At 37.1% G+C, this 21,797-nt stretch overlaps 2 protein-coding genes across 17 annotated transcripts in view; both read right to left on the bottom strand.

Moving 5' to 3' along the window:
• The window catches only part of LOC116259190 (SUPPRESSOR OF ABI3-5), a 56,302-nt gene that overhangs the window by 7,066 nt on the left and 27,439 nt on the right, over positions 1 to 21,797 (bottom strand). The window contains exons 1-12 of one of the 16 annotated variants that reach the window (XM_031636873.2): positions 9,829 to 10,340; positions 7,188 to 7,260; positions 5,126 to 5,256; positions 4,894 to 4,934; positions 3,787 to 4,549; positions 3,628 to 3,699; positions 1,948 to 2,040; positions 1,790 to 1,869; positions 1,337 to 1,484; positions 399 to 486; positions 227 to 318; positions 50 to 118 (exon numbers count right to left, since the gene is read on the bottom strand). In XM_031636873.2, coding sequence (XP_031492733.1) covers positions 50 to 118; positions 227 to 318; positions 399 to 486; positions 1,337 to 1,484; positions 1,790 to 1,869; positions 1,948 to 2,040; positions 3,628 to 3,699; positions 3,787 to 4,549; positions 4,894 to 4,934; positions 5,126 to 5,173 — 1,494 coding nt within the window. In that variant the 5' untranslated portion in view covers positions 5,174 to 5,256; positions 7,188 to 7,260; positions 9,829 to 10,340. Of the gene's footprint in view, positions 1 to 49; positions 119 to 226; positions 319 to 398; positions 487 to 1,336; positions 1,488 to 1,789; positions 1,870 to 1,947; positions 2,041 to 3,627; positions 3,700 to 3,786; positions 4,550 to 4,893; positions 5,257 to 7,187; positions 7,264 to 9,828; positions 10,341 to 21,797 lie in introns of those variants that run through there. The other 15 variants (XM_031636871.2, XM_031636870.2, XM_031636872.2 and 12 more) reach the window with 15 other exon arrangements.
• The window catches only part of LOC116259422 (vacuolar protein sorting-associated protein 52 A), a 36,047-nt gene continuing 27,366 nt past the window's right edge, over positions 13,117 to 21,797 (bottom strand). The window contains exons 12-21 of the mRNA XM_031637233.2: positions 19,499 to 19,681; positions 17,584 to 17,699; positions 17,439 to 17,497; positions 17,133 to 17,233; positions 16,865 to 16,915; positions 14,937 to 15,116; positions 14,582 to 14,716; positions 14,419 to 14,493; positions 13,679 to 13,736; positions 13,117 to 13,591 (exon numbers count right to left, since the gene is read on the bottom strand). Of these exons, the coding sequence (XP_031493093.1) occupies positions 13,287 to 13,591; positions 13,679 to 13,736; positions 14,419 to 14,493; positions 14,582 to 14,716; positions 14,937 to 15,116; positions 16,865 to 16,915; positions 17,133 to 17,233; positions 17,439 to 17,497; positions 17,584 to 17,699; positions 19,499 to 19,681 (1,263 nt within the window). The 3' untranslated portion in view covers positions 13,117 to 13,286. The remainder of the gene's footprint in view (positions 13,592 to 13,678; positions 13,737 to 14,418; positions 14,494 to 14,581; positions 14,717 to 14,936; positions 15,117 to 16,864; positions 16,916 to 17,132; positions 17,234 to 17,438; positions 17,498 to 17,583; positions 17,700 to 19,498; positions 19,682 to 21,797) is intronic.

The following is a 21,797-nucleotide window of genomic DNA, read 5'->3' as shown; positions in this document are numbered from 1 at the left end:
CAAAGACGCAAAAAATGAATGGTTAAAGGAAAAATCATGAAAGCCTTACTGTATGAAAATGAACAAAAGCAAAACCCCTAGAAACATGAGTGAACTTGTCACGAACAAGCCTTAGATCCTGCATACAGTCATAACATTAGTGCCATAATGGTCAGTAACTCAACATCAGGACTGAAGAAATAGTAAATGAGTTTCCACAAATGTCATAAACTATATAACATGAAACCTTAATTGGAGCATGCTTGGAGAACTCATAGCGGAGCATCTCCTCATCAGCATTCTCATCCAAACCTCGAACAACCAAAACATGAGTGGGACCTTCAAAATACAATACCAAACTATGAGTTTATACACATACGCATACTGACGTATCAAAAAACAATCAGAAAGTAACAAACCAGTCTCTCCCCCCCTTTTTCCAGCAGGCATTGCACTAGATGTAGCTATATCAGCAGATGGAGCATCATCAGTCCGTCCCTCATTACACTGCCAAAATGAGAAAAGAAAAGAATTGTGATGGTCATGAAAAAATACATGACAAACATCTGGTTAAGTCTTCTCATAGAACAGATACATGGTTCGTTAAACAAAGACAAATGGATGAAGTATCCAGCCATTCTTTCCTAGCAATTACTCTGTTCAGTAGCTCAGAAAGTTGCTACGCAAATGAGCTCTGTGTGTTTGATAAGGCAGTGCGTTTTCATGTTCATCTCATACTCATTTAAAGTCATACTCATTTAGTACCAATGGCTTTACCTTTTCTAAATTGAGTTCTAAGAGGCGGGAAAAGGAAAGAAAAGGAAACGTGACAAAAATTGATCATAAACAAATAACTTATAAATGTACAGCTAGAACAAGAAACGTGGCAAAACTTGACCATAAACAATTAACTTATAAATGTACAGCCATAAATCCAGGCACCTCAGCAAGAAAAGACTAACTATGTTCAACTAGAGCTGAGAAAATATCAAAATAGTCTTGATATAACTAAAATTAGAGGTTCATACACGAAGAAAAAAATCCTCAATGTTGCGATGAAATTAAAAATAATTTGAAAATTATATATCTATATAGTTATAATAAAGAAGTTCCAGTTTTGTAACTTCATCACCATAGTACATAAGCATTTTCCCCTGACAAACCCAACCAATGCTGGCTTTTAAGTCATTCCTCATTATCAACCATATCATGCTGAGCATGTAATCCCTTGCTCATCAAGTGAAGATGGAAGTTAGGAGAACCAGTGTTATAAAAGCATTCACTGAGAAAAGAACAAGATATATCAGACAGGAAGAAAGAATTGTATATAAACATAGTGGGGAAAACAACAACAAACCTGAAAACAGGAAGTCCGACGTGCAAAATTAACACAACCACACATAGTGCACATCCAATCAGACGCTGCACCCATACTTCTGCTTCCATGGCCAACTGCCCTCGTAGCACCGTCCTGACCAGCAGAATTCATGCCACCAGTTGGCTTGCTACTGTATCACAATAATGTATAATATATGCCATCAAATTACATAAAAATTAACCCAAAAAAAAAGAAAACACAAACTGCACACAAGAGTCACTAGCACCAAGAAGATCAAACTGCACATAGCACATGAATAAAAACTAATTAAAAATACTTAACAATGCACAAGTTGTTTGACACAATCATGTAATGTGGAATATATCAAGTGCTCCATCTTTCATATTTCAACTTTCAAGTAACCAAAACTTTATTCAATGACTGCAGTAGTTTCAAAGAATCATAAGTAACTTCTAAAGCCAACAAAATTACCTATATTCAAAGAAAAGCTTCCTCCCATCAACAACCAGGCCATCCTCCCCAATCCCATCCATCATACCACGTGCAGCTTCCTGCATAGCAACAGTGGTCAACTCTAGCATTCAACTTTCAAACATCAAAATGAACAGAATATCAATTCTGAATCATACCACAGAAGGAAAATCAATGAATGCAAATCCACGTGAGATGCCTGAACTCCGTTCTTTTATCACACGAACATGTCGAAGGGGTCCCCATTCAGCCTATCATGAATAGCATCCTTACTTGTTAATGTTCATGCACTAACATAATCATGAGCGCATACACAAGCAAATTCACCATCATTCAGAGTGATAATACCATAGGTGACATAAACTTTTGCTCATATGGGTCTAAACTTTACATACTGAATTTAGTTGTATAATACCTTCAGTGTGAATTTGCACAGCAAACTAGCAGTTAAATCCTAAGTCACCCGGACTCTTCTATTTTACTGCCGCACCCAAGTTGGATCGAGTCAGGTGCGCACCGGACATGGGTGCGGCTCCGACTCACACCCGAGCCTAGTTAGAATGTCATATTACTAAATTACTTATATAATATATGTTGTTCTGATATTTTCCTATGCAATACAATTATTCAAGTATGTTATATACATTAATAACTAAATTGTAATAATAATATATACATGCATAATCTGTTATACATAATAAATTAAAAACAATAATAATAATAATAAAATACCCTCGCCGCACTACCGCACCTAAATTTTTTGGGATGTGCCGCTCCGGCACCCGCACCCCGCACTCAGGTGACATAGGTTAAATCATCTTTCATCTAGCATAAGATTTAGTTTCAAAATGGGGGAAAATTAGTAGCTCACTTATGTCACACAGGTTCAAGGTGCAGCATTTTTCAAAAGAAAAGGGTGGGGGTGCAGCAAGGATAGATATATATATATATATATATATATATATATATATATATATATATATATATATCCTTGCTACAAGCAACAAATTAGCAAGCACAAAGCTACTATTCTATCAATGATTAACCAAAAAAAAAAGAGCAAATTGTCAGCGCACCCCAGCCAGAGTTTGAAGACTCTGAATTCATGAACTTGTTTAATCGCCCAGGAGACCATTTCGGATCAACTTTAACAATTAGTAAACTTCTCATGCTAAAGAGACATCAATGTTGACTTTTCATTTTTGGAGACCCAATTAATGCAAATCAACAATGCATCACAAAAAATTATAATGGCTCAATATAAGGGATTCAACTAACAACCAAAAATTCCCCCCAGTTATATGTCATATCATATGTGCTTAACATGATTTATTCAGCATGTTAACAGGTTTCATGACTTCATCACCTCCAATGAAGCATGACCTTCAATGTTCAAGATAGGGAATATCTAATCCTTCACAATTCACAAATACGAACAAGGTTTAAATATGCTTAAAACATCCATAATGATGTTGTGAACATAGCAGAATTAATGTTAAACATGATCTGAAGACTACCGTTTTGTCTGAGATTAGATTTCCATGACGAAGGTTGCAACACCAAAACTAAGAAACCCATTAACAGACTAATACCATGTGTCTGTATTTGCATACTGCATCTGGGTGTTTAGAAACAGTATCTCAGCAAGGCAAACTGCCCTGACATAAAAGATCTTTGAAATCTCATAATATTCAAAATTATATTAGTAGGAAAAAGTATTCAAGTGACGCTCCCCTCTGAGAACACAAACAGAAATTTTAGAACATAAAAAGAAATATTTCTAAACTATAGGTGTTGAACGAGGTGGATATCAAGGTGTAGAAAGGGCGATATCTTACAAGAATCTGATATAGATCTTCTTCCGTAGTCTTCTGAGATAAGCCCTTCACCACGAGTGTTGCTGAAGGAGCCTGCCAGGAAGAGCACCGAAAATCATTTTTTTCCAAAAAAATAAAATGTAAGAGGAAAATAAAGGGCAAAAGAAGATCGCACAATACCACAGTCAAGTTCTCATGATGACGCCTATCATCTCGATCTTTCCTTTTCTCACCCCTGTCATAGCGATTATCATCATAGCTGCCCTCTTTGTGGCTTCGTCCATAGCTGTGACTTCGAGGAGATCTAGATCGCTGCCGCTCATCATGCCCACGAGACCGAGAATGTTCATGCTGCCTCCTCTGTGGACTCTGCTCCCTTTCACGACTAGAACATCTCTTATCTCTTTCACGATCACGCCTACGCCAGCCACTCTCTCTTCTGCTCCTTTCATGGTCAGAGTCATAGTGATGCCGAGAGTAATCATAATCTCTCTCACGACTATCCTCCCTGTTCTGGTGAGAAGCACGATGGCGATAATCATAGTCATCACTTGCAACACTATCGCGATCACGAACACCAGGCCTTATAGACCTATCAAACCCATAATCACGGTATCCCTCAGCGTCTCCATAGTCATCCACCTCCATGAAATCTTCACGAAAGGAATCAACTTCATGGTACTTATCAATATTTTGATAATGATCTTCATGGAAAGAGTCCACATAGGGATCTTTTTCATGTCTTCTACTCTCCCGGGCAAGGGGCATTTCTTCGTCATAACTATGTCTTCTCTGTTGTGACCACATGCCAGGAACAGGTGATGTGGAAGGATAATTCTCTCTCTCAACCATGTCCCGATGAAAGCCATCTCTTCGATAGGCATTGTCCCGTGATAGACTTCCATCCAGATATCTTCTTTCACCATATGAACTGCCAACTCTGCTGAGATAGAAAAATCAACCCCAAAAAAAAAGGAATGCAAAAGCTGTAATTATTAGAAGCGCAGAAAAATAGGTGATAGTGATACAGCTCGTCCACAAGGAAAGCAATTCTATATGAAATTCAAATGCAAATCAAAAACAAATCATAGAGTAATCTAGAACTTGCAAGGCACAAAATATGCATAACCGACCGTCATGCCTATAAGAGCAAACAAAAATATCTTAACAGGATATCTTACATGCCTGGATAGGAGCCGTTGGTAAAACCAGAACCACCTACCAGGAGGTAAAATCCTCAATATACATACCAAACTTTCATAGAAAGCAGCATGTGGATGTTCTCACCTAAAGTCTGGCTCAAGAACTGAACCATACCCTTCCAATGCCTGTGGATTCACAGAACAAGTCAAGTCAGCAAGAAAAAATCATAGTGGATACAAATCCATTCCACATCCTCATGGACAGGGTTTCTTGATTGTTCTTTATGGTGATGCCACTAAATACTGAGAACAATCACATGAGCCATAAATGGTGAATATCATCCCGGACAGGTTATTAAGGAGGAAACCACAATTACACTGTTAGTATCCCATCCTTGCTGAAGAACATAGCGACCAGGATCCATTATTTCTGACTGATTTCCTTCAATTACCCCTTCAAGGATCTTATCTTTTAGAAGTTTCGGCTACTGGTTGTATGAAACCTATCCTGTAATGGATGCACAAACAGATGGTTACACTACTGGCAATCAAGTATCAATGATCATGATTCGGCCACCTTTGCTGGATCCTATATAGCCAAATCCTCCCATAACGGTCTCACCTTAATATCTCATGTAACAACAATTATATGACGCCAACATAAATAAACTATGACTTGCATACACTAACAATTAACATAAAACAATATAATGTATGTAACATGAAAACACCACTAGATATAGCAGTATCAAATTATTGATCAATATAGAATATGCAACTGGAACATAGCAATAGATTGTGGCAGTCTTAAACTTGAGTGGCTAACCACATATTTACTGGAATGTGGATCCTACCAAATATTACACAAGAATATCAAGCACAAAATCAGAGAATACAGCACAAATGCAAGCTGTACTAGGGACTCGTATAGTGCTCAATATTACATAAGAACACATGACAGCATGGAATAAAAAATATGACATATAGTAATTGGATTCACGGGAAAATGTAAAACATGAAGATAGAGTTGCATATGGATACTTCAAACATGACCATTTCTTTCATATAAACATGAAAGGTATTGATGGCGTACATTGCTTCTGTATATTAGTGTACTTCCCAAGGTCGGGCACTTAGCTGAGCCTCTATCCTTCACCAATGTAAAGCAAGGGGTACAAATGAATAAGTTTTTTGGATTATTGAGTTCAAAATTGGGAAATTTGGTTGCTTGCTTCGTAACCTGGTTCAACTCTCCTTACTTCACCAAACATATTGGAGAACATACCTGAACTTAAGTCTTGCTGCTTCACAAATGGGTGCATCTTACTATGCTGGTTAACCTTTTAAACAGATCTATGCACCTGATAAACATCCTTTTATGGTTTTTTCCACTTATGGTGGCTTATCCAGCAAGCTGGAACTTCCACTGCAAGGGTGCCGGCTTCCACTCTAGCTCCCAATGCAGCCCATGTGACCAGGTAAAACCGTAAAAGGCAGTGGTCACTTTGAGGGATGTCCAAGGCATGAATTCTATTTGTCACATTTTTAAGAGAACCACATAAAATTGAGTGTCTTTCTAAAGGAAACCAACACTAAGTGCTGCTTTTTTGAGTCATGTGATTCTGATGATGTACAAGTGAGGATTAAACCTACAATAGCCAGCTCCTAAGCTCACAATGGAGACACTCGCAGATTCTTTTGCTTCAATGAAAACCCTTTGGAATGAGGCAATGCGCATAGCGACAATGTCACAATATCTCAAAGCTCTCCTCGTTTGTATAACCGATATTGACAATTTATTTCTAGAACAAAACTTGCATGCCAATCACCAGATACCTATTTATAAGACAAAATGCAAGATGCTATAGCTTATATCTGTGTGCCACTTCTAACATATTCCTACTAACATCAGAGGAAGGTATTGCTTTCCAGGAGCGGACAAAGAAAATTTCACCCGAAAACATCAATCACCTTCATCTATTTTTGAACCTCAAAAATGTATAATCAAAACTTTAAATGAGCTCATATATTCCAAGAAGTTCCTGAAACAGGCCGCCTAAGCCTATAACAAGTTTTCTTCAATTGAACACTTTCTAGAAGCAGAGAAAAACGATTCTATCATAAATACCAGAATAAATCACAAACCAAAAAAAACAACCACGAGAAAGGTGACAAATATAAGCATATAAATTCAACATCCTTTTTGACATAAGCCTAAGCAAAGATTTTCCATCTCAAACCTGAATCTCAACAATAACCAGACCAAGATCTTAAAAACTATAGTCTTTTCCCTAATTCTCCAAAAAAACCACATGAAACAGGGTACCACCCTGAAGAGCCAATATCCTCTGACAAACCAAGTTTCTCTTTCAATCAAGTGGGGAAGAATGCTGGATTCAAAAATTGAAGTAATAATAGAAGAGAAAAAAAAAAACTTACGAAGGACTATATATTTGTCATGAGCAATCTTTAATGTTCATATCCTTACTCCTCCTCTGCAAGCCAATACTTTCTGCTACAAAAAATATAGCAAAATGTAAATCCAACAGTGTGAAATGATAAGTCTAGAACGAGATAGCAATAAATTTCTGGCAACAGAACATCTTTCAATAATAATTCATATTCAACTTTCTATGTAGAGCTTGTCGCTCAAACTAATTTATGTGACATATTGACATCTTCTTTCTTTTTCCCCTCTCAGTAGGAGCAACCTAGGTTTTCTTTTCTCTAGCTTTCAAGAATAGATCACATCCAGACATAACACATGCAACTTGGAAGTCTCTTCTATGGACTACTAGCTAACTATTACTTTGCGATGGATCAAATTATAATATTGCACACACACACACATACATATATAGTATTTGTCACAAATATTGTTATTGGGAAAATCTCAATAATTTTTTAAAAATAAGAATAATAATAAAAATCATTAAAAACCTTAAAAATTAGAATATTAAAAATATTAAAATCCCCGAAAAAAATGCAATAAAATCACAAGATTTTCATTTTTGGTGAGATTTTCAAAATCTTGTGATCTTCTTATTTTTTCGTTTTATTTGATTTTCTTTTCAATATCATGAGATTTTCGAGAGCAATATCTGTTATACTGATATATACACACCCAATCTATGCAGATTAAAAAGATAAATTTGTTCAAGTAGAACTAAAAGCAGTTGCAACAATTTAGTGAGACCTAAATATCAGGAAGTAAGTACAAAAATTGAGAAGGAAATATGCAATGCAAATGAAACCTACTGTTTGATAAACATATGATATGACATCAGAGACCTATGGTAAAATATGCCTTATAAAAAAGGTGGTTTAGAACAAGATCTGACAGACAGTCATCCTTTCCAAGGAGAAAAAAGAGAGCCTTTTTTAGTTCAAAATGACAGTGAACAAGCTATGCATGAAGACAAAGATTTTTAGCATCCATATAAGTACAATACAAGGTTAAGAATGTTATCAGTTATTAGCTATTACTCTGTAATGCATGAATGCAAGTACACCTATTAAATACGTTATTACTCCGTGATCCATGAATATACACATACAGTTACTCTGTGATGAACGAACATTACAGACAGACCTAATTAAGATGTTTAATACCCTGTGATGCATATGCACACACACACCATGTCTACCAGGGGCGGGAGGGAGCAAGAGAGAGCATTTTCGACATAGATATTCTTCACATCTCAATCATCTCTTGTAGTTCCACCCATAAAGTCACCAATCACAATATTCTTGGAGTATCTTCTGTTTTTTTTTCTCTTTAAGGGATGTTTTGGTTGGAAGAAAAATTTGTCACGGGAAGACAATTTCAGAAAAAAAAAAATCAGGATGATGAGGGCATGACAAAACTTTTTCAAGCATAGAAACCTCAAGGAAATTGAAAAAGGTGCCATCAAACCGTCTTGGACAATGTCGTACCTGCTGAGTAATGTATGTATAACTCTGACCTACCATGCAAACAAACACACCTATTGAAGTAGAGGATACAGTTCCAAAATTGTATGATACAAGTAGGGGCGAACAAAATCTAGGATCATCATTAACCTATGTAAAGAAGTAAATGGTGTTTCTTTTCACAAACTATCCTTGAAATTAAAATCTAAACCCCACTCACCGCCGGAGACAATACCAAGATAAAGGTTTCAACACTCTTAGAGTCAGGGAATTAAGATTCTAAGTTGACAACATAGTATGGAATGGCATACACAGACATAGCATGCATTCCGTCAGCAACTTAGCATACATCACGTGGCTATACTCTTTTTTCTCATCTCAACGTGACAATAAAGTGCATGAACTCACAAAACACAAAAATTAGCTTCTTATTTATGTACTTGGAATAACAGTTGCATCAAAATGGCTGTAAATCGTTCCAAGTCCTACACTATATTGTTGGCTGCTTCCAGCGCGTGTACTTTGCCAAGTGGTTTCCAAAATAACAAAATAAAGTCACCATCAATATAATTCACAGAGGCAACAGGAGTAGCCGATGACTATATAACATTTTTCTTGTTCTTAGTAATTTTATTCGTAGAATTACCCAAACTGGACAGGGAATGCCTATATTAAAGACTGAAGTACCGGTTGCAAAAATACACAGAGAAAGACGTCACTTTATATGACCACTAATTAGAAAAAGGAAAAGATAGCATCGTAAATGCAATCAGCAATGCCCTAAAAGTAACTCCTTCAAGACTGTTAGTTGAGAATGCTAAAAGGATCCATTTTCAAAAATCACTTAAAGAAGAAAACAGTAGAACTGGCGCCACCAGCCAGATTCCCAGTTTTCCGTCCTCTCTTTGTGCAGACCCAAAGAGTAGGAAAAGGGGCAGACAGTGGGAAACATAATCAAGAAGCAACATGGCAACAAGAAAGAGTTAGAACTTGGAAGACAAATAAAACCAATCAAGCTCAGCGAGAATGCGGTAAAGGCATCGTAACTTTTATCTTTAGCATGTAAAATCACTCTTATACTCGCCCAATAAATTCAAATGGAAGATTAACTATGCAATAACTCTTAACATCCACAAACTAAACCAAGAAAATGAAAGAAGAGACAAACCCGTCACAGTGCGATGAACACGACAGAAAGACACACGGACAACCAAGAGACAGGCCGTGGAAGGGGACGATGGTCGGGGCCGTCTGCCTCAGAGAAAGCGATGGATCTGTTCGCCGGAGGCCCCCCGAGGAAGCCGCAGACACTGATCCAAAGATCGGCGACCTCTGCGATTCCCGGCGAGAGAGAACGAGATAGAGGGGCGGCGGCAGGAGAGCGAGGGAGATAGAGACAATAAACCGACTGCCGCTGAAGGGGAGAATTGTCTGTCGCCGTCCGCCGAAGAGAGGGCAGAGATGAATCTGTTTGCCCGTCGGCCTGGGGGAAAGAGTAAGCTGCAGACAGCGAACAGCGAGCCCAGGAACGGCGACCTTTGAGAGTATGCGGCAGAAGAAATATCGAGAGAAACTCGAGATAGGGGCTGCGGAAAATGGATGGAATGATTCGCAAAGCCCTAACAGCCGATTTTCTTTGTTTCGGAGGAAAAAGACGGACAAATTTCACCCGGCGATGGGCTCAAAGGTACTCGGTTTAAATAGGATGTCAATAAATCTGATTATATTGGACATTTTAATATAAAAAAAGTCGGGTATAAAAAAAGTTGGTCTCATAAGAAAATCGGATTGAGATAAACCTCAAGAGGTGTTCGGATGACACTTTCAAAAATCTAAAATCTGGTTTTGTTAAAACCTGGTGTGCATGTTTGAATGACTACGTAAAAACGAAGTTTTCATTTTTCAAAATCTGATTTGTGTTTGAATGACAAAAAATGAGTTTTAGAGATACTTGTTAAAAAAAAAAAACAATTTGACACAATTATCTTATAGCTATAACATTAAGAGCATTCTCACATATAAATATTATGATCTATAGTCTTAACAAATTGGACAGTTTTACACGATGTCATTTTATCTTGCCAAAATTGAGTTTTGGATGAAAATTTTGAGGGGTCCATGTTTCTCATCACCATATCAAAACTCAATTTTGTGAAAATTGGGTTTGCAAGAAACCTAGTTTTCATGTCATCCACACACCACCAAAACTTGGCTTTGGAGGTGTTATCCAAACTGGCCCTCAATGGATTCAGAATTCAAATTTGAATTCAAGTATTTGATTGCATTCAGGTTCTCCCTTCCTCTTACCCTCAAGTTGTGTTTGATAGTTTATCTGAGACTGCATTAAAATGTGTGCTGGTAAACATCTTCAATTTAAACAAACCAAGAATCTCAGCAATGTGGATCTAAATCCACATTACATATGAAAAAACATGGATTTAAAGTCGAATTGAGAAGGAGGTTCCAATTTTAAATCCACGGTTCTGATCTCAAGCCAGGGTCCAGAGCCATTTTAAGTTTGTGTGACTTCATGAATATTCTCTTCAACTCAATAGTAGTGTTTGCCACCGTTACAATCCAAAAGAGTAGGTGCACACGATAATGAATATCCAAGTTGTGATTCGTCTATGTAGATCCAAATGTATCATTTTAGATTTCTGTTCTCAATCTCATACCATTATCTAAACCCTCTACCATATCCAGGTCTGAATTCTAGAACTTTATCTAGTTTTGGATCCCAATATCAAATCCAGGTCAGTGATCTACATGTGAGTATTTATGTGCATTATATTTATCTAATGCACTATCAATTTCTAGAGAATGACATGAATTGTGCTAAATTCTGAGCTGAGCAACCTGGTGCAGACAAATTCATCTAAAAAACAGATTTGGATCTGTGAATTTAGACCCGCATGGTTCTAGAAATCCAGAAACCCCTTCTCTGAAGTGGACCAATCATGTGTTGCCATTCGCTGATAGCTCTGATGGCCGCTGTAGTAGTTTATGTCTACGCAGCAAATGTATTTTCTTATAATGTGATTCCTCATTCTACCTTCTTGGTTTATTTCGGTAGTAGAATGATTTTTTGTGTTCAATGAAGCCTGGTTTTTGTTTTCTTCTTGAGGTTCATTGGTGGGCATGCATTTCCAGGCCATAGTAGACCAGTTGTCTCATCACAACTTGTTAATTGTTTTTATTACTCATCTACCGAGTCAAAGAGCTGTGTCAAAAATTTCAGTTTGCAATGCTCCTAGTTATCTTTCGAGATTACTCTCGTGAACATGGTCTACACTTCTCTCTTATTTAACACCCAGTAGATAGGAACTGAACTGCCTTGCGGCATTCAAATCTCAACTCGCACCGCTTGAATCAGTAACAACCAAACACTTGGGATTTTTTTGACATCAAACGACTCCTTTGATAAAAGCTCTTGGGACTTGGGAGTAATCAGCATATTATCCCCTGTGGACCTTTGTTCTATTGAACAAGAGGTCAAGAGCCCTTCCACACAGGACTATAGACAGGTGACTGCCTGGCTGCCGGGAAGGGGATTCAGACCTTCTCTGGCTAGCAGAGAGGAGGGAATTTAGTCATTATGGACTAACCTGTTACCAAGCATGACAAACAATGGGAATTAGGCATGTCCAAAAATGTCAGATATACAAAATTGCTTCATCAGCAGCCGGCCTTGCTGGTAGGAGTGGGTGAAGGATGTTGCAGACCCTCCTAAAAACTTCCTTGTCTGCTCTAGCCTTTCCATAGATGAGTAATCGCAGTATTAAGTGATGCCAACATATTCATCTAAGGGGTTTGTGAAAACCGAATTGAAAACCCAACCAGGTTCGAGTGTCATCTAATTAACAATTGATTAAGCCAAACAATGCACTTACAGGTTGTTCCTAGCATGTCCCAGGGACATGGTGTAGCAGGTCAAACTGGTGGACCAAAGAATGGTTTGTCAGTTTGATTCTCATAAATGCTACTCTTTTGACTGGAAACGGTAAATGCACAATGCTTAGTTGATGGACGTCTCGTTTCCCCCACGTTAGCCTGAAACCAGCTAGGATTATGGGGGTTGGAGCAAAAGGGTAAGGACTTCATTTTCTTTGTGATACATCCTCCCCTCTTATGGCATTATGATTGTCCGAAATGAAGGTATAGAAAAAATCCAGGACTCAGAACTGGCCTGGCAAAAGAAACTGAAAGTAACTCGTACCTGAACTCAGCTCTCCACTGGATGCCATATTACAATAGAGAGACAAATGCATCCTTATCTACGACCAGAATAAAAAAGAAAAAAAAAAAGAAAAGAAACATCAACTTCCTTAGAGGAACAATGTCCGCTTCTGACTCTGTTCTATATATTGTGGACATATCTGGCTTGTAGATGGTGCAAGTTCAGTTCATCTTTTTATCCAACCACACCCCACCTCATGAAAATATGTGAAATTTGTGGTAGCAGTTGAAAATGAAATAAATTGTTTACTGGTCCGTCTTTTGACAAAACTATTCTCTTTATGCTTGACATGATGCCACATGGTGGTCGCATCAGGACCAATTCGCCACAACTGCGAAGCCTGGATGCTAATGTAATACTCAGAATGCACATATCGACAATAAAAATAACTAAAATGTTCTCAAGTACTTTCTGATTTCATACATGATAGAGGATATGGATATTAGATCCTTGTTAAGAGCAGGCCCTCCTGGAATTCGCTTTATGCAATCTGAGAGCCTTGTGTAATAAAGCAGCAACTGAGTCAATGCAGCTCTCAGGATATCCATGCCACACAAGAAATTACTGAACGAAGTAATGACATCTTTATGCATGAGCTCTATTGCAGCCTTCCAACGACTTGCGAAGTCCTTAACAAGTGGTTCAACATCTGCGATAGTGATTGGCCTGTCGGAATTTGAATTCACATCCTCACCTGAAGAACCATCCCGAGTGAGCATCTGCATATTGAAATTTTGTGTACAAAGCCTGGAAGAAGGAGGTTTCATCTTTCAACATTTACCTGCCCGGGTCTTTACAAATATTATTAGGTCACTGAAGTGCTCCATCAGCAATTCCTCCTGCAGGCAAAAAAAGAAAATATAGAAGGATAGACCATTTAACCATTCCGAACCTGTATTCCTTCCAAACTTTCAACATTTCTTATAGATTGTGCATGTGTGCACTCAAACACATACACACACGCAAAAACACATGCATAGTTCCTACACAAACCTGCTGGGAGTTGGCTCCCCACCATTATTGAGAAACAATTAAAGAATACAACAAATCAACAAACAAAAGAAAAACCAACCACCTACCAAAAACACATGCATAGTTGCTTTTGAAAGGAAAATAGAAGCATCAGACAATCTTTAAATATAGAATACATTTAGCCTGATTCCATGCGTTTGTTCTGTATGCCATTTATGAGACATCAAAATCTAAATAGGAATTCTCCAGCTTGAAATACAGTGAAAAAGGCCTAGGAAAAGGGGTATGCAAGAGAAAAGATCATTATTTTTAAAATATAGGAAAAGAGACCAAAAAATAAATAAAAGTTTTCCAGTGTTAAAATGAATCAGTGGAGGAATGGACAACTAAAAAATATCTAGCAAGCAATTGGATAAACATGGTTTTCAAGTATGGGTTCCAGGTGTGCTGACATCGGTCCCTTCAGTTACACCGATTAAGAAGCTCAATTGATTAACTTGAAACTTTCAAGTAGCAAGTAGTAGATATTATTAAGTCAACAAAACTTACCACAAATATAGCACTGTTACTCTTCAAAAGCTCTTCAAAGTGAAGCTGCATTTTTTCACATTCAGTACCTGCTTCCTGGAAAAATGAAGACACACAAGTTCCTGTTAGGATTACAGCAGAAAGATCAATGCCGATGGACAGAATACGAAGAAGAAATATCTACCTTCAAAACAGCAATTGTCATGTCATAATTGTTTATGAGAAATATGGTTTGCTGCTTTGCTTTGGGAAACATTCTGGCAAGCTTAACCAGCAAATCATCCACGGCCATTCGCAACCTGTCTAAATTCAATTCAGGCTACCAATAAAAAGAAGGAAAGGATTAGCACAGATTGAGAGATGCAACAGGTAACCAAAATATCACCCATGTGACAAAGCACTGACAAAACAATTTCCCAGTATAAAATGATAAAAAATCAAACTTGTAATACATACTTTCAAGCCATATACAATGGAACATAACACAATATCCAAAAGAAAGAGAAATAATCAGCAAGCCTGAGCATTTATTTGCTTACCTTTCCATCTCCATAATCAACATTAAGCTGAATGAGAGATGCAGTGAATTCAGCATAACGTCTCATCACATAATGTGGATGGATGTCATCTTCCCACAAGGTTTTAACATTAGCATTCCGTAAACTATTAAGATGCAAGTCAAAAACCATCTTGAAACGAGGCCATAATGAAAGCTTAACCTGTGCTCATGCAGAAAAAGTTACTCCATCAGGTTAAAAGTGTTATCCAAATGGTGACTAAAAGCATAATGGCAACAGGAAAACATCACAAAACTATTTTACCTAGTAAAAGAAATTTTAATAAAAAAAATCTGCTGAGTATTGTGTGTGTGTGCATCTGAATGGTTTTATTGGGATGCAACATGCATGAGACCATAAAAGGCTATTAAAATTGTTCATTACCAATTAAATGTTCCATCGGTAAAGTTTTAGACATTTATTTCCCTACTACACAAGGAATTGCTTTTGGATTGTGATTTCCAATTTATGTTATGTGAAACACTTGCAAAAACATGAAGTTTTTGATATTGTTAAAGACAAACCTACTTTTTGCATCATCAATAAAAAATGATCTTTTGCCAATTAACCAGACAATTTCACCAACTTAAGTTGAGGTTTGTCTGATAAAAAGGGTAACGTACCCTCAAAAGTGGGAAAATTCAAGCTCATTTGCTTGCACTAGCCTCTTTAACTACACATAGTGTATTAACGCACTCCATTATTGCAAGCAAATCCCAAGGGCAAACCTAAGTGTAGTCACAACGTTAGTTACATCTTTAATGTCATTTAAAATCAACGATGGAAAAAACTAGGTTGCTTTTATAATATTGAAAAGTTATGTGTGTTTCTCATTATCACCAGATCTTTAGGTGTGTTTTGAAACTTTTCCCTATTTTATCATGTGGTCATGCTGTTCAATCACTAAAACGAGCCACTTTTCATTCACAAGGAATACTCTATAAACTGACAAAGGATCACTGAGCAGACAGTGCTAACACTGTTCGAAGAGTACTTATTCCTTTCAAATGTTTGCCATAAGCTGGAAGAAGAGGAACTTTGTCATGTTCCCCACCAAAACAGGTTCTAACTTCTAGAAGGGGCATGGAGGCATCTTGCTACATCCATATCTACTAAGTTTACATAAATTTTGTTCTCCTCCTCATCTATATATATATATAGTGAATGATGACTCCAGCTATCTAGAGTCACCCAATCATCTAAACAGGGCCGTCCATCTGAAGCAGATGGATGGTTGAGAAAAAAAAAAAGAGAAAAAAAATGTAAACTAATACCAAATGATGAAAATGTCATCACTTTTTTCTCCTTGTTTTTCTCTTAACTGTCAATCATGTTAGACCAGATGGCCTTCGTTAGATGGCTGTATGTCCAATTATCTAAATTTTAAAGACCGTATTGCCAAATACTCCAGAATTCATACCCACGTCTAAACTCAAAATTCATGTTCCACAATGTTTTACTATGTAATATTCCTGATGCATCTTAAGCCCTTCATTTTTTATATGTTGGACGACATATTAAATTGAGAAACCACAGTCTACATGTAAACACATTTAAAGAAAAATATGCACATATCTACACCACATAAGCAAGGGGTGCAGATACACAAATAAAGAGCAGGAGAGAGAGAGAGATCGACTCAGGTGCAGCCAGACAGAGTCCGCACTGGATCTCCACTGACTTGAGCCAGAGATGCACCCAAAACTGGACCAAACTAGTCAGCTGCCACTGAATGCACCCAACTCATCTGACTTTGGTTTTTGGTGTACTGGCACCCTTACCCTTGACAAGTTGAGACAGGGGCGCCAGTCACTTTGGTGAGCCCATGTGACTCGACTCCTTGGAGAAACACTTCCTATGATGCAAAAAAGTACATCTTAAGTACTATTGCTACTACTTTACATGCATACCTTGTCTAAGTATGAGTCCAGGCATGGGATGCGGCGGCGGGACATGACCAGCTGAAATTAAAAAAATCATCAGTAAACTTTTGAGCAGACTACAGAGAGACACACTGCATTTTAAAGGTTACTGAAGGTTTTTCTTCTTGCATGGTGGTAAGAGAAAATAAATCATAGGAGCCTTAACCAGAAATTGAAAAGCACAAAAGAAGCTCAAGCACCCCCATCACCAATCATAATTTGCAAATAACAATCCCCACTCTATGTCATACTGTACCCGGTGCTGGTCTATTATATGAATCATAAGCATTAGTCCAATTGCATCAAAACAATTGACGAGAATAGAGTTGAAGTGCTCATCAATAACAGCAAATGGACCTGCCATGAGTGTAGATGATGTATTAGTGATAAGAACCCTACAATCTGACTGAAATTGCAAACAAGTAGAATTATGTGTCCCTGAGCTATCTTACCGATCAAACCAGAAGGATTAACAAGTGCATGTAAGGTCAAGATATTCAGATGATCCATTTAAAATTTCGTCAACTAATATTTATCCATTACTCATCTATACTAAGCGCACCTGCAAATATGTCATGGAAGATTTGCTCCTCACCAAAAAAATCATCACAAAAAAGGTACCTGCCACAATCAAATCAATCTGATACACTACCAAGATATTCAAAGAAGAATCTTTAAACGTAATAATTTGTTGTGGGACTCAATACTCTGATGTAGCTGTATCCATAAGCAGCTTATGCAAGCTCCTAAATAGGACTTCATATGGGTATTTCGAAGAGCTAGCTTCTGCTATATGAGGAATTAATGCCGGTTGATCAATTTCCTACAATCAACAAGCCAAGTAAGAAGCTGCAGTAAAAGGCAAGATGCTCAATATAACAAAGGAAGAAAGGACTTTGTGGTGCCTTTACAAACATAACAGAAGAAACAAACAAAATGCTGAGAGAAAAAACTTACTACAAGTGCCCATGATGCATAATATTTCCAAAAAAACCTCAGAGGATTTAATTAGATTTTTTTGTAACAATGCAAAACAATGAAAACATAAATGATAAACAGAAACAATTAAGCGTGAAGGTTTAAATCAACAAATACTTAATATTTTCAGCTTATATCAGAATATAGCCTAACTAAAAAATAAAGATAGGACAACATACTGATACAGAAAACCCACATAAAAAAGATTAAGATACTTAGCTTCTACCTTTCCTCTAAGCAAATGCAAATTCATTATTTTTTTGATCTTCTGGTGGTTTGCAAGCAAACACACAAAAAAGATTAAGATACTTAGCTTCCACCTTTCCTCTATGCAAATGCAAATTCATTATTTTTTTGATCTTCTGGTGGTTTGCAACTTTCCTACAGCAAATGGTAAAGACAAAACCTAGGCTTGATCATTCAGAAATTTCCAAATGTTTCCTATTCTCAAGTTCAGGATACCATCCTGCAGTTTCTTGGCAAGCTTATCCATTGATCAAATAAATTCATAGAGTTCCATAAATTTTCCTAGAACATAAAATATTGATATTATAAATCTCTCTTGATAAATACCTCTGAAATGGTCCTGCAAAGAAGAATAGCACATACAAAAGGAAGTTGTGTTGTTGCGACTTTTTTCCAATATAAACAGAATAAGGTTTAGATTGGTGGTCAGCAATTGTTTCCATCTCAGTGCAACTAGGATCTCAATCTCTGAAAAGGCCATCTCAATAGTCAATCCTTATTAATCACTCATTATACCAAAATCCTTCACTAAGCCTTTATTTTCCAAATTTTTACTCCTTGTAAGAAATGTAAAAGCAGCAAGCATGGCAGCCAGAGAAAATTGTATAGTCTAATAATCCAGTAGTCTTGTCAACACCAAGCCAACACATCCATGGACATTGGATTTGGCCTTTATTTGAATAGAACTATAGCAAGCAACCTAGTAGGACGATGACCAGCAGACAAGGCCATGGCAGAATGGCCAAATTTATTTTAAGGCTTGCAGCAAGGCATCCTTCGATGGCATCTAAAAAGTTCAAAATTGGCATCATAGCAAACCCCATCTCTTTTGAGCAAAAATGAAAATGCTGGAGCTGATCAAAGCCCATACCTGTGTCAGAAATTCCACCATGGACTTCCACACGTGGCAAGGTTTGAAAGGAATAGGTGGAATCTTCTGTTACAGAAGAACCGGTTTGCCAATTCCTACTGAAGAGACATAAATGGACATCTTATGTACAGCTTATGTTTTGTTTCTTATTTTAGGGCCCTTCTGATCAGGGAAAAATATCCCAGTATATACAGTGGAAGTGGCTGGCTGATGACCTCAGAAAATAAAGTAATAATTTTCATAGTTTTATGCATATCTGTGTTGCCTTGACCAAGAAACCATGACACGACCTTAAAATCTGGATGAAATGAAGTAACATGCCATAAATTGCACACCTGATGTTCAGTATACAAGAAAAGTTAGAATTGAAAATTCAGATGTATAAACTATAAAAAAGTGCTTTACTATAGAAATCTGGCTTGTCCAACAATACAAGACATCATGAATCCTTTGACACAAAAACCGGGAATTAATGTACATCAAAGTGAGAAGGGAGGGGATCTGCTAACAGTACAAAATGAAAATACCTTTAAAATAGCAATCCTGTCCCCCAAAGCAAAAACAGCAGATTTATTCTTCAATGGTTCCCTCACTCTTGAAAACAAGCCAGCACCTCTTGCCTCTACTCCAATCAGATCACTTGCTGTTGCTATATCCAACTGTAGTTTCTCCAGTGCTTGAATATATGCACGAAAATGTGCACTTAAAACCTGCCATACAGTTTTTTCCACAAAGAACAGTGGTCAAATAGATGCAAACAAGATTACTCTGGGGTATGTGCTGAGATACATGCTTATATTTATTCATATATCCATGTGTATGCATGCATAATTGCAAAAGAAGTGCAAAAAAATGCTTTTGTAAGCAGTAAGCACACAAGTTCATGTTTGTACAGGTGCATAATTGCATATGCATACTTGCAGACAGATATTAACCACAGAAACACAGCAAGGATATGTGCAACCACACCAACATCTGCAACACGACAACTAGGATAACATCTATTTATTGGAGTTTTTATGTTGAATAATGTACAGACTGGGCAAATACACTATTACATAATGCAGACATGCACCACATGCTATGTCACATACATGCAGTGTGCAGGTGCTGGAGCCGGTGCTGCACATTTCAGAAAATTTGGCTATGGGGGTGCAGCTATATATGTATAATAATGCTATATATTTATATCTTTTTTACTGAAAATTAATTTTTTTTTCAAAAATCATTTTTCTTGCTGGGTGGATTTTCAATTGAATGTGGGTGTTGGGTGCATTTTAAGGGCACATGGAAATAGAATACAATTTATTTTTTAAATTTTAAATTGAATAAAAGAAAGTTTTTCTAAAATATAGGCAGTCTGGTCGTCCTTTTTAAAGGACAACAGACTGGTTGTCCTTTAAAAAGGACGACCAGACTGCCTAAAAAAGATGACAAACTGCTGGTCCTTTTGCTGTCCTCATTTTTAAAGAAAGAGAGAGAAAGCTAAAAGTTTGAAAGAGAGAGAGAGGTAAAGGGAACAAAGGGAGAGAAATAAATAGAGAAAAAAAAGGGAAAAAAGCAAGGCGTGACTCCAGTGTATGTTGGAGCTGCACCTGTGTTTTCACCCGCATCCCTGTTCAGTCGATGCGGATGCTGCGTGCATTTAAAAGCACCAGTGACTTACATGTACCATGTATACATTACAATATAGCTACTAGATTTTATTCCTACCAATTTATGAGGATTTATGAAGTTCTATACAAACTGTGGTGTCGCATTTCCAGTACTAGCTCCAGCCTCTTTTTTATTCTCACAGGTCACCCATCATTGACTATTGAATAAAATCATTTACTAATTAGTAATTACATTTCCTCCCTCACCTCATCTTGAATATCCAGTGGACTAAATCCTGAGCATCATTCAAGTATCAGATGAAGACAATGTGGACTTAGTCACAGTTGCCAAAGGTAAGAAGTAGGCAAAATTGGACAAGAAAAAGCTTCATGCAAATTAACAAAAATATCTACATCTTTGAAAAAGAACACAAACTACTCCTGTAGAACAAGGATGCTGGTTCTGCAATCATTGTCGTTTGCTGATAATTTGAATTAGATGAAAAGCCAAAATCCAATCCCACCATGCATGATAACACCACCATTTTCTCAATATCACAAAAAGAAGGTCAAATGAAAACAAAAGTGAAAAAAATTACAATATTTGAAAAAAAAACCAAAATAAAAAATATCAGGTTTCTTGCTTGCATTTTTATTCTGCAAAGGAAGTGGTTTTAATATATTATATTTTTTTTGTTAGCATTTCAATAACTATTTTCAATGTTTACACATGTTTTTCTGGGAAAGTTACTACAAAAATCAAAATTTCATAACTTATATTTTTAATTTTTTGAATTCCTAAGATTTTCCAAGATAAACAAATTTCCAGATTAATATGTGAGAAAAGCTTCACCAGAAAAAGCCAGAGAATGGTATTCATGACAACAGGTGTTAATGCCTATATCCTCAGTACAGAATATCTTGTCATATGTTACGTGATGAAGAAGGGGAGAACGAGAGAGGGAGAGAGAGAGGAAAAAGTATATTTTGATCTCGTGCTCTAATCTCAACTTAAAGGGAGATTAGGGCACGGCTGAGGCAGTTACAAGAGAAGGACAAATAAAATATTAAAAGGACAGAAAGGAACCCTAACTCTTAAATAGTCAAATAACTACCACATTTAAAAACAAACTTTCTAATTTCAACACTCCCCCTCAAGCTGGAGCATAGATATCAACCATGCTCAGCTTATTACAACATCTAGAGAAATCACCAATTGGAAGAGCTTTAG

This window comes from Nymphaea colorata, chromosome 8, assembly GCF_008831285.2.
Source record: "Nymphaea colorata isolate Beijing-Zhang1983 chromosome 8, ASM883128v2, whole genome shotgun sequence".
Classification (NCBI taxonomy): domain Eukaryota; kingdom Viridiplantae; phylum Streptophyta; class Magnoliopsida; order Nymphaeales; family Nymphaeaceae; genus Nymphaea; species Nymphaea colorata.
This window is presented reverse-complemented; position numbering and strand designations above follow the sequence as displayed.